This window comes from Thamnophis elegans, chromosome 13 (assembly GCF_009769535.1).
Source record: "Thamnophis elegans isolate rThaEle1 chromosome 13, rThaEle1.pri, whole genome shotgun sequence".
In the NCBI taxonomy this organism is placed as follows: Eukaryota; Metazoa; Chordata; class Lepidosauria; order Squamata; family Colubridae; genus Thamnophis; species Thamnophis elegans.
The window spans coordinates 13,937,700-13,951,021 of record NC_045553.1 but is presented as its reverse complement, the minus strand read 5'-3'; the positions used below and the strand labels follow the sequence as shown (position 1 = coordinate 13,951,021).

Here is a 13,322-nt window from a genome sequence, read left to right as displayed (position 1 = left end):
GAAAAAAATATACCAAGAAAGTCCAGTTGTCTTTTGGAAAAAAACACCTTTGGGACATCTAGTGTAGTATTTCTGAATCCCAGAAACTTCAAGACGTAGGGACTTCAACTCCTAGAATTCCCCAGCTGGCAATTTTAAGATGTGTAGACTCCAACTTCCAGAATTTTGATTGGGAAATTCTGGGAGTTGAGGTTCACTTATCTTAAAAGGTGCTGAGATTTAGAAACGCTTATCTAGTTGAATCATTGGCCAGTGCAGGAACCCATTTGAAAACTTCTCACATTGGGAAGTCCTCACTAGTCCCACCTGTCTCATGACAATCTTGTCCCCGGATTGTTGTTATGATTCATTCCATAATCCAGTTTTCTGTTCATACCAAGTGTCAGCATTGAGTAACGCATCCAAAGAAATCAGAACTCTGAGGCAGGCATGTTCCTCAAAGAATATGTTTATTGGATACATCATATTGGCACAGCTAGTGAAAACCAACTCTTAAAAATTCCCATGGTTATAGTGTAACTAACAGAGTGAAAGTTTCCCTTCCCAAAGGACGCAGGTCACATCATAGCGATTGAAGCGATTGGTGGGCGATAGAAGCGATTGGCAGGCTCCTTGGTCACTCCTGCTCCTCCTTTTTTTATTATTAATTTTTTTTTATTTTGTTACATAAACAACACATACCCACACCAGTGGGAAAAGAAAAAATCAAAACACAAAAAAGACAAAAAACAAAAAACAAGGCAGGGAAAAAAAAGAAAAAACAAAAGAAAACAAACAAACAAAAAACACAGGTATATATTATAAAAAAGTATATCAGCTGGTTACAACATGTTTTGGTGCATCTCTTCCATTAATTCATATTAATTCAAATATCTTAACTCAAATGTTTACCATATTGACATCATTATACCTCCACTTTTAGTTGACTACAGTTATTTAAACATCTTTCATCCTTAACTATGCCAAAGATTTAATCCATAACCACATGCTAGCATTTCATTTACTTGTTTGTAAAATCCTCTATTAACATCAAATCCTCATATCCTGTTTTAGCTAAACATCCATAATATTTAATACCAAAAATTCCATCTTCCATGTATATAGTTTATCATTCTCCTTTCTTTATGTAATTATATCATATATCATAACATTTTCCCCATATTAGTTAACATTTAACTGTATATAGTTTTATTTTATTTTTTAATAGTGATAATTATTGTGATTAATAACCTTTGTATATGGTCTAAAAATATTTCTAACCTTCCCTTCTCATATCCAATTATTATTTATCATATCAACTCCACATTATATACATTACTATCATTATCAATTATTATTCAACTATGTCTATTACAAATAAAAATAATTAGGTTTAGCTAATTTTGAATTGTATTCTTCCATCTATCAGCCTGTGTCTCTCCAATAACAAAACCTCCTTAATCCTATTGCCATTCGTGGATCAAGTTCTCCAAATGTCTTTATAAGCAAGTCCAAACAAGAAGATCTTCGCACCTTTTTGCTTAAGATGCCTCTCATATAATGTCGTTGTCCTACGCTTGTTGCACTTTTCAGCGTGTCTTTAATTCTCAGTGGTGGTATCGAAAGTTTTGCAAATGATGTTTTATAAAGTATAAATTCTTTAATGCTTCTCATTCCTCCTGCGCTCTGTCTTTTGAAATAAATCTTCTGTATGGCTGCCCCCCCTTCAAATGTTGCATCTCTTTCTCCCTCCGAAGTAAACCAGATGCCCGGAGTGTCAGCAAATTGAGAATCTTTAAACCAGATGCCCGGAATGTCAGCAAATTGAGAATCTTCATTTCTGACATCCTTTGTTTGTATTTCAGGAACATTCAAACATTCAACATTCTCACTTTTTTCTTCATATTTTGATGTTAAAAATGGCAAATAGTCCAGTTTTTTTCAACTCTATCATACGTGTCAGACAGCTTTTGTAATGCAGAAAAAATCATTTGAAATGAATCATTTGAAACTTGCACAGACGCCATATTTGTGACGCAGTTAGTATTTTTCCTTTAGAGGCTTTAAGGTATTTGCAAGTAAAAACAAGCTGGGAGCTGTGCAATCTTATCTGATCTTAGACCAACACAGCCAAGCAATAAAAGTGTCAAGTTGTAGGGAGCCAAATTATAGTAAATTGGTTTACAGCCCACTTACAGAGAGTCAGAGGAGATGTTGAAGTAATCTTTCCTTTGTCCATGTAAGTAGCATTTAAAACATTTAAGAAATAGGGTAACCACCGTCCATGAACCCATAAAGAGATCCAATTCGCCGCTAGATTCTTCTGTTCTTTGGTTTCAATTAGCTTAAATTTTTATGCGGACCGTGTCTCTCTGAGTAATAAAATCACCTTACCAGCTGGAAACACTCACGCCATTCTTAGGGGCAACCTGCAGTTTCGGTTAACTTACAGCTAATCCAGAGGTCACTGGCAAAGGAGGTTAAATTCCAACCCCCCAGGGACTTTGCGAACGTCTCTGGGGTCACTGGATCTCCTCCTACCTTTCACTGTCTCTCCGGGACAGCTTGGGTCCGAAAAGGACCATCCAATTTCCTTCGGAATAGAGGAATTTCAGGAATAGCCTGAAAATCCATCTTCTCACTGCTAAGCCCCGCCTTCTTCCCTCCTGCTCCTCCTTAACTGCCATCTGTTGGGATGACCTTGGTTCCCACAGGAGAGCTCTTGGCAATTACAATTGCCAAGAAAGCCAGTGTGAGGTCTAGAGCAACACCTCCGTGCCTCTGTCTCTTTCCCAAGGTTCTTCTGAAATGATCCAGCTACATGCAAGTTGATTGTCTCCAAGTTGCTTTCCTGGAACCATGGAAATGCACTATTCTGCAATAAGGAAATCAAGATTGGGATTCCTTATCTCCAATGAGATTACGGAAAGCTACCAAGCATAAGATGGTTCCCCGTATCATACCAGTCTGTTATGTTCTGACCCAGGCATCCTTAAAAAGCAAGAAGCAGAGTCTTGGTCCCGGCAAAACCCCTTTTATTTACACAACTGTGAATTCCTTTCATTCACAGTCAGCAAGGCTTAGCAAACAGTCTTTCCGATGAATGTTTATCCACACGAACCTTATCTCGCTTGGAGAGTGCCAGATAACTCCGTTTCCAAATGTAGGACAAGGCAACACTTGGCACAGAGTTTCTTATAGTCACAAACAGAACTTTCCAATCTCGAAACGACCAAATGAACGAACTCCTTCCTGAAAAAGCCCCCTCCCCATTTGCTCCTTTCTTGTTTCCTATGGGAGGGATCAATCATCTCCAAGGTGTGGCTTTACTCCTAAGTCAGTCCTGCTTTCTTAGTTGTTCTTGTCTTCTGGCAGCTCGGTGCATGCGCACACTGGGAACAGGCCCCAGCTGTTCTTCTGCCTCATTGCTGTCTAGCTCCCTCTCTGCCTCTGCTGCAGAGCCCTCGTCTGAGCTTTCCTCAGCCCCCAGGACTGGCCCCTGTTCCTCCCCAACCTCCTCACTGTCCGACTCTACTGCCAGCTCCGTCGCCAGCGGGCCCCAACACCTTAAGAGAGGAGGGATCTGAAAGAGACAGGAAACGTGGAATTGAGATAATATGGCACTCCCCACAAGGATAGTTTTCTAGATGGAAATTTGATTAGATATCTGCTCAGAATTAATGTACTACAGTGCACATTGAATAGAAAAACCAGCTTCTGAACTGGAGCTCTCCCGATCACAGCAAATGAAACAAATACATTTAGATTAAAGTCAAGTCAGAGTTGGGAGTGAGGCAGGCTAAGACTGATGGCCTGAAGAAGGATATTTAATTTGATTCATGACACGGCTAGAAAATAATTATTCCCTCGTTAAAGTTCCTGGATCACCTTTGCAGGCCAAAAGCTGAGAAGACAGAAGGAACTTTTCACTCTTGATCGTGGCTGGCTAAAAAGCCAGTTTTACGCTCTTTGAATTTGGATAATCCTGTCTCTATTTTTTTTTTATCAATGCAAGCTTGCTCTTCCCTGTGTTGGAAGAAATGTCCATCTGGGTTCAGTTCCAAGTAAGGAGAAAGACACTGGAAACATGGAGGCTGCTTGGAAGGATGGTCTAATGGTGGACAGAACCACATGGCTTGAGGTTCTGGGCAAAAAAGCACATGGAGTGGAGAGAGGGATATATTTATATGCTCTCTTGGGCCCTGCCTTAGAGTTTCCTGTTCCTGTACAAGAAATGTATCCCATTGGTTGTCAGACTCCCAGGGGGCAAAGGGTGATGGTCTTAGCTAACTTTATAGGCTGTCCAGAATCCCAGGCTTGGTTGAGCCTTGCTGGGTGATGTAATCATCACAGGTGCCATGGGGTGAGATGGGTAGAGGGCTAATCCTATCATGTCCTGAGGAGCATGTCTTTGTCCCATCACCTGGGAGCTGAAGAGAGGGAGGCAGGGAGCTGCTTTGTCTTTAAAACACGTTTCTCCGTTTCTCGCCCAGGGAAGCATAATATTCTGCTTTTTTAATATTTCCTCAAATATTTCATTCCTCTAGGAGGGTGGGTGGGTGTTAACTTCCTACACCTGCCCAGTCATTAGTTGAAGAGTTTAATTTTTGGATGTACAGATAATCCTAGACTTATGTTTCTTTAAGCGACCGTTCAAAATTACAATGGCACTAAAAAAAAAGACTTAAAATCTGTCCTCACGATGATGACCCTTGGAGCATCCTCACATTCACCTGATCAAAATTGGGGTGCTTGCAACTGTCTTGTATTCATGATGGTTGCACTGTCCTGTTGTGACCCAACCTCCATAAGTAGGGATAAGATATTTACTCGCAGGTAAAACAACATAACAGGGCAGTAACAGTCTGTTATTTACACGGATAAAGAAAAAAAATCAAATAGAATTAGTCCCAACAAACCTGGGTTTAGCCAAGGAATCTGAGTTGCTTGCTGTGTACTAGAAATGAATGGTTGTCTGTGACAACTGGCCCCTCCCAAACCCCTCCTGTTTATTTCCCAGCCAGGGAGGGGCTGGCTGTGATCTGAGTTTGTCTCTCCCTGAGAGCCGGCTTATTGCTTTCCTTTGTTCTCCTCTCCTTTCCTCTCTGTGCATACGTGCATCTGGGCTGGGCCCCATCTGTCCCTTCCCCGCTTTCAGCTCAGACCTCGAAGACCACCACCTCTCTACCTGGGGGAGGATGGAAGCCCCCCACTCTGTCTCTGATGCTGTTTCCTTATCAGAGCCTTCTAAATACTCCAAAACCGGCCCAGGCACTCCCTCCACCTCCTCCTCATCTGACTCTGCAGTTAACTCTGCTGGCAGCCGATGGGCCATAACAAGTCCTTTGGTCATGTGATCACCATTTGCAACCTTCCCATACAGTTTCCAACAAGCAAAGAATAGAATAGAATAAGAAATAGAAATAGAAAAGAGTAGAGTAGAGTAGAGTAGAGTAGAGTAGAGTAGAGTAGAATAGAATAGAATAGAATAGAATAGAATAGAATAGAATAGAATAGAATAGAATTCTTTATTGGCCAAGTGTGATTGGACCCACAAGGAATTTGTCTTTGGTGCATATGCTCTCAGTATACATTAAAAAAATCATCAACAATCGTAACATACAACAATGATAATCATAGGATACTAAATAATCAATCAAATCATATTTGGAAACTAAATAAAACAATATAAATCATAAAAATACAACAATAATGTTATAGTCATAACTAGAAAAGCAAATAGGTAATAGGAAGGATGAGAAGAATAATAGTAATACAATCTTAGTAAATAGTTTGACAGTGTTGTGGGAATTAATTGTTTAGTAGAGTGATGGCGTTCAGGAAAATCTGTCCTTGTGTCTAGTTGTTCTGGTGTGCAGTGCTCTATAGTGTCGTTTTGCAGGTAGAAGTTGAAACTATTTATGTCCAGGATGTCAGGGGTCTGTAAATATTTTCATTTTTGACTCCTGCAGTATAAAGCCAATGGGAGCAGTTGGATTTGCTTAATAACCTCATGATTCACTTAACAACTGCTTAACAACAATGGACAAAACAACCATCAAACCAGGCTATGACTCATTTAACAACTGCCTTGCTTAGCAATGGAAATTTTGGTCTCCATTGGGGTCATAACCTGAGGACTTTCTGTCAGGGGGAAGGCGGGGGGGGGGAGGAACCAGGCTGTTCTTCAACACAACCGATACCCTTCTCATGATGTGTGTGTCTGCCTTGACAGGCCCACCCGTGACAGCGATGAGGAAGAGGATGACGAGAAGAAGGGCAAAGGTTGCACCCTCCAGTACCAGCATGCGATGGTACGTGTCCTGACCCAGTTTGTGGCCGAATCATCTGACCCTGGAGGACAGCTGACCTACATGCTTAGCTCTGAATGGCAGTTTGACATCACGGACCTGGTGGCTGACTTCATGAAGGTGGAAGAGTCCAAAGTAGCCAAGCTACAAGGGGGGCGAGTTTTGATCGGCCGTGAGCAAGGGATTACGACGGTTCAGGTATGATGCAAAACCCAACCTTGATAGAACATGAACCACACCTGACTGAACATTGAGGGGAGCTTCAAAGGGTGAAGCAAACCAAGGGCAGCCATGAAGACACATTAGTTGAGCTGTGAAATTGTGGGATATTGTAGAAACCGCATCCTGCTAAGGTAATAGCAATAGCAATAGCAATAGCAGTTAGACTTATATACCGCTTCATAGGGCTTTCAGCCCTCTCTAAGCGGTTTACAGAGTCAGCATATCGCCCCCACAGTCTGGGTCCTCATTTCACCCACCTCGGAAGGATGGAAGGCTGAGTCAACCTTGAGCCGATGAGATTAGAACCGCTGAACTGCAGATAACAGTCAGCTGTAGTGGCCTTCAGTACTGCACCCTAACCACTGCACCACCTCGGCTCGGCATCCAGCAGGTTTGCAGGTAATAAGTCTAAAGGCTGAAATTGGAAGTGTTCTGACCCAGTTCCCCAAAGACGACAAACCTTCTGATGTGAACTCAAAAGATTCCTTTATTAGGAGGGCCAGCAGCCCCGGCAAAATGTTTCTCTCTCACCACAGGCTAACAAGTCTGTCCAGCAGGGAGATGAATAATTGTCTGTCACATCTATTCATCTCCACCCCCTGCCTTTGATCCCAAGAGCTAGGGTGGAGGTTCTGTAGCAGTGGTGGCTGTCCCAAGGATCGGCTCATAGATTTCCACTGCTCTTCTCTCACCTGCCTTCTGCGCATCCATGCATCAGGCACTGGACCCAGCTGTTCCTCATCTTCCTCATCCGCCACCTCCAGACTTGGGGGCTGTTGACTCTCCATATGAGGGTTGACAGACGGCTCAGACTCTGCCTCTGTCTCTTTCTCTGCCAGCTCCATTCCCTCTTCCCCCTGGGAGCTCCCAGGTTGCCTTGATGCTGACCCTGACTCTCAAGCCTCCTCCTCCTCTGATTCGGCTGCTGGAGGGGCTGGAAGATAAGTTGGGTAATTCAGGAAAAAGTTAAGAAGTGCTTAACTTTCAAAAGTTCTAAGGAGGCCTCCAAATCCTACCTTCTTGCTTGGGAGCCAGTTCTGTTCAACTCAATGAGACTTCCGTGTAAGGATGGTAGATTAACATTGTCTTTTCTGTAAGCTTAACCTGCGATAGGTTTAGGGCAGCATTGAAACACTTGGGAGAGTTTGAAATTTTGCAACGGCCACTTTAATTGGGAGGAGAACCATCTGCTTCTTTCTCCAGTGGACCAGTTGAATGATGGCTCCGAAGATCCCAATTCTTGCTTTAAAATCACTGTCTGACTTTCTTAGGTTGAGCAATGTGAGTTTTCACCCTCTTTTCCCACATTTGAAGGTCCTTTCTCCTCTGTCCGATTCCATTCTGGCTGAGAAGACTGTGATCGTGCTAGAAGACAGAGTGACCATCACGGACCTCGGAGTACAACTGGTGGCGGGCCTGTCTTTGTCTCTCCAGACAAATAAAGGGAACAAGAGATTGATGGTGGCCACAGCCTCCGCTTTGGATATTCTTCACGCCGCTAAACAGGTAGGAAGGATTTAGGGATCATCACCATCCATTGGAAAGATAGAGGGATGTTCCTCAATTTCTCTGAAAATGAGATTGTAAGATAAACGTCTGAAGTGACCAGGTGTGTTAATGCAAAGGACAAACTTCTACATCGTTCAGCTCAATGTGGATATGGAACTGGATTCTGTTTATCTATCATCTATCTCTATATTATGTTGTCTGTCTGTACCACCTGCAACCCACCATTGCTATCTATCTATCTATCTATCTATCTATCTATCTATCTATCTATCTATCTATCTATCTATCATCTATCTATCTATCTATCTATCTATCTATCTATCTATCTATCTTTCTATCTATCTATCTATCATCTCTATCTCTATCTATTTTGTATTTCCCTCTCCACCATTTATATCATCTCTATAATCTCTACCTACCTACCCATCCATTACCTATCTCTCATCTCTATCTACCCACCCATCCATCATCGATCTGTCTGTCTGTCTGTCTGTCTGTCTGTCTGTCTGTCTGTCTGTCTGTCTGTCTGTCTGTCTGTCTATCTATCTATCTATCTATCTATCTATCTATCTATCTATCTATCTATCTATCTATCTAACTATCTATATCTATCTATAATTTATATCATATCTATAATCTCTACCTACCTACCCATCCATTATCTATCTATCTATCTATCTATCTATCTATCTATCTATCTATCTATCTATCTATCTATCTATCTATCTATCATCTCTATCTCTATCTATTTTGTATTTCCCTCTTCACCATTTATATCATCTCTATAATCTCTACCTATCTACCCATCCATTATCTATCTCTCATCTCTATCTATCCACCCATCCATCATCAATTTATCTGTCTGTCTGTCTGTCTGTCTATCTATCTAGCTATATCTATCTATCATTTGTATCATATCTATAATCTCTACCTACATCTATCTATCTATCTATCTATCTATCTATCTATCTATCTATCTATCTATCTATCATCCATCCATCCATCCATCCATCCATCCATCCATCCATCCATCCATCTATCTATCATCTATCATCTATTTATCTATCATCTATCTATCTATCTTCTGTATCATAGTTCTAAACCACCCATCTCAAATGGTAGTATACAACAAAACATTGAAATAGAAAACAGTATCTAAAAAAATTAAAATGTATCATCTAGACCTTCTCAATCAATTGTTTCCGAACTTGCTTTCTAGATTTACAGTTCTGACTAACAAACAAGGCAGGGAGATGTTCAGAGCTGCAGTGAAACCATCTCAAGTATTGGGTTGCAGGGAAAAATTTGCTAAGCTCTTTCCCCTTCCACCCTAATGACAAAATTCGATCATAAAATAGAGTGAGAACTACAAGAATATGGATTTTTGGTATATCAGGTGTATTAATTGGAAAACTGGAAATAAGCCAGGATAATCAATGGGAAAATGTTTGCCCATTTTTTTCAGATAATTGCCTTAAAAAACAAACAAATAAAAAAAATCAAGGGAGGAACCAAAGGTACATTATTTCAAAGAATTAGGCAGGCTTAGGAAAAACAACATTTGCACAGGTAATTTCAGGCAAAGAGGTCAGATTGATTTCAGGATGCCTCGTTTATTGAAGTGGTTGGGATGCAAATCAACGGATAGCTTAGAGGCAAAATGCATTCTGAGACATACAGATGGAAAGATTATGTTCAAATGGAGCATTCATTCTTTTAAAAGCCACTTGTGTGCAAAGCAATTTCCAGTTGGTTGTTTTAAAAACAAATAGGAGTAGCATACTCTTTGGGATCACTATCTTATCTACTTTAGCATCTGTATACTGTATTTTGTATTATTATTATTCCACGTAATCTAAAGGTTTTTTTAAAAAAAATGTATACCCTTTCTGCAAACATTCTGCTCCATTATCGGTGGAATCTCCCCTCCCAAAGTGAATGAAAATAAAAGCATTTAGAAGCCTGACAGTGTTTTCTGCAATCCTGTGAAAACAACCACATTGACAATCAGTTCTGAGGCAGTGGGGAAGGAAAGAAGGAATAATTTCCATTTGATTAAAACTTTAATAATGCAAAAAAAAATGTTTTATTGCTGCTTCACTTCCTACCCCTGTGTGTGATTTGACCGACAATGAAAGCAGACTGTTTGATTCCCCTGAGGAGAAGAAACAGCAGATCCTTCAAATGGATCATCTAGAATGGAAAAGGGAAATAGGCAATCACAACAATAGAAAGAGGAAAGGAAGAGAGGAAAGGTAAGAGGAGAGGAGAGGAAAGGAGAGGGAAAGAAGAAAGAGGAAAGGAGAGGAAGAGAGAGAGGGGTAGGAAGAGTAGGAGAGAGGGCATGAAGGGGAAGAAGAGGAGAGGAGTAGGGGAGAGGAAGGGGAAGAAGAAAAGGGAATGGAGAGGAGGAAAGAAGAAAGTACAGAAGAATGGAGGGGAAAAAAGAAAGAAAAGTAGGGTTGTGGTAAAATAAAATAGGTGTAGGGGATGGTAAGAAAAGCAATCCTGATTATATACTTTAATTTTATATGGAAAAAACCCATTGTTTAGAAGTGTTAATGCACAATGTGAATAATAACTATGAGAATGTATACCTGTAAATGTATGTATGAGAGTAAAGATAAAAAAACCTTTTATTAAAAAAATGGGTCATCTATTAGACCCCAAATGGCACCACCAAAGCTTTTCCAACTCTTTGAGACCCCCCCCCCAACTCTAAATCTGTTCAGCATCCCTTGTGATGGGTGCTGTCTCTCAACCCCACCCCACCCCAAGAGATAAAACCACAGTTTTGTTGTTTCTAACCTAATCTCATTCATAACTGACAAGAAAGTTGGGTCGATGTCAGGTACTGAAAGTGGAGGGCTAATTAAATCTACTCATTGCTAAAAGACTATGTGCAGGAACCTTCTCAAATCATGGTCAGCAACAGCTAGGAGTTAGAGAACAGTCCACAGAAGTCAAAGGAGGTTGGACTTAGTTTGCTTGTGACTATGTAGGGATTCTAGTCTGATTCCTCTTTTGACTCCACCTTACTCTTTCCCCATCAGTTATAATGAACTGAACTCAATTGTGTAGAGCAGGGGTGTCAAACTCAATTTCATTGAGGGCCACACCAGGGTTGTGTTTGACATCTGGGGGCTGGGGTGGGCATGGCCAGCTCGATGTTACTCATGTTGGGGGTGCCTGTGGTGGCCTGAGCACTCTGCCAGAGAAACGGGCTCCCAGCTCCGTTTTAGGCTGCGACAGCCTCCTGCAACCCTCTGCCAGAAAAATGGAATTCGGGAGAACTGCATGCGGTCCTTGTGAGCTCCATTTTCTCTGGCAGAGGTACCACAGGCCAGTCCTTTACTGTTTCCAGGGCATCCCTGCAGGCCAAATCTAAGCACCTCATGGGCCAGAACTGGCCCCAGGGCCTTAAGTTTGATACTCCTGGTGTAGTTATCTTTTTCTTTTTTACCTCTTACATTTCTCTGCTCCTTTTTCTCTCTCTCACTGTAGGAAGCTGTGCTCAGCACTTGGATTTTATTTAGTGATGGCACCGTGACCCCTTTAGATATCTACGACCTGAAGGATTTCTCCCTGGTGGTCACCTCCCTGGATGAAATGGTGGTGTCCGTCCATCAAAGGCAGGATGATGACTGGCCGACCGTGGTGGCTGAAGGTGAGGGCCAAGGACCCTTGATTAAAATAGAACTGGTGATCAGCGAGGCATGCCAGAAGTCCAAGCGGAAGAGCAGTTTGGCTGTCGGGAAAGGGAACATCAAAGTGAAGTTTGGCCGAAAGACCTCTGAGCACAAGAACGGCAAAGATGCAGAGAGTGGTTTTAAAAGCAATTTGATAGAGACCTCCCTGGAAGGGGAGAGAGCAGGGGCGGACTGGTCCATGAATCGTGATGAGTTGAACAACCCCAACGCAAGCTCTAAGTCTCCCGTCCATCCAATTAATTCTCATGGAGAGGAACACCTGCAAAATGATTCTCTTACCTCGACAAGCTTCCCCACCCAAGAGGCCGTCCGAAGACAAAACAACCCCAGCGATCTCACCTTGGTTCCCAGGGGTCTAACCGACCTGGAGATTGGGATGTACGCCCTCCTTTGTGTCTTCTGCTTAGCCATCCTGGTCTTCTTAATCAACTGCGTGGCATTTGCCTGGAAGTACCGTCACAAGCGGTTCACCATCAGTGAGCAAGGCAACATCCCCCATTCCCATGACTGGGTGTGGCTGGGCAACGAGGTCGAGCTGTTGGAGAGCCCCGTGGACATTTCTCTCCCCTCGGACGAATGCACCACCATCCTGGACCGTGGAATGCTTTTTGAAGAGAGCAACTTCCTCCTCAATGGGAGTTCCCAGAAGAGCTTCCACAACCAGATCCTCCGGTCTTCTGAATACGATTGCGACAAGGACTTCAGGAGTGAACCTATAAACCCTCCGGGGCCCAAGCGGAAGAGGGTTAAATTCACTTCCTACACCACCATCCTGCCTGAAGACGGTGGCCCTTACACCAACTCCATTCTCTTTGACAGTGATGAGAACATCAAATGGGTATGCCAAGATATGAACTTAGGGGAGTCCGAGGAATTTAGAGACTATATGGAAAGACTTCAGGACCATATGTAAAACACACTCACACACACACACACACACACACACACAAAAACATACACAGAGACACACACCTATACATATATAAATATATATATAAAACAAAACACAATTATCTTTTAATGTTTGTATTCACCTTTATGCCTTCTGTTTTATGGATGATGGAGCTGCTAAAAGCAGCCAGCGATGGGGTGGGGGGACACTTCTCCAGATTGTGGAGAGCTGGGGTGGGGGCTCACAATAACCGTGAGTTGGAACCCCGGCTGTGTTCCTTTCCCTTGGATACCAAACAGCTACCTACAAATCTTGGAGAAACACAACGAACATTTTTTTCCCTTTTTTTGTATGCCGCCAGAAACTTGCGATAGCCAATCCTGTTCAGCTCGAGACAAAGAAGATGGATTGGTCCGTCACGTTTTCACATGTTGGGGAAAAAAACATTTTGGAGACTGGAATGGGGTGGGCTTGATTTTTTTCTCCCCCCCCCGCTCTAGAAAATCTTTGTAGAAGCACAGTCGAGATTCTGTCTTCATAGCCAGAATCCACCTTCCTTGTAAAAACAAAAAAACAAAAATAAGAACAAAACGGCCTGTTTGTCCAAACACAGGCCAATCTACCCTTTTAATTTCATTTTTTAATACGGTTCATTTGTTTCGCAGTATTGTTTAAAGAGCTTTCTTGATTTTTTAAAAA

At 42.1% G+C, this 13,322-nt stretch overlaps 1 protein-coding gene across 1 annotated transcript in view; it reads left to right on the top strand.

Annotated features, from left to right (window-relative positions):
• LOC116516812 (transmembrane protein 132B-like) overlaps nucleotides 1-12,644 on the top strand; it is a 176,720-nt gene extending 164,076 nt beyond the window's left edge. Inside the window, exons 7-9 of the mRNA XM_032229438.1 lie at nucleotides 6,215-6,488; nucleotides 7,827-8,018; nucleotides 11,526-12,644. Of these exons, the coding sequence (XP_032085329.1) occupies nucleotides 6,215-6,488; nucleotides 7,827-8,018; nucleotides 11,526-12,644 (1,585 nt within the window). The remainder of the gene's footprint in view (nucleotides 1-6,214; nucleotides 6,489-7,826; nucleotides 8,019-11,525) is intronic.
• Nucleotides 12,645-13,322: the final 678 nt, after the last annotated feature.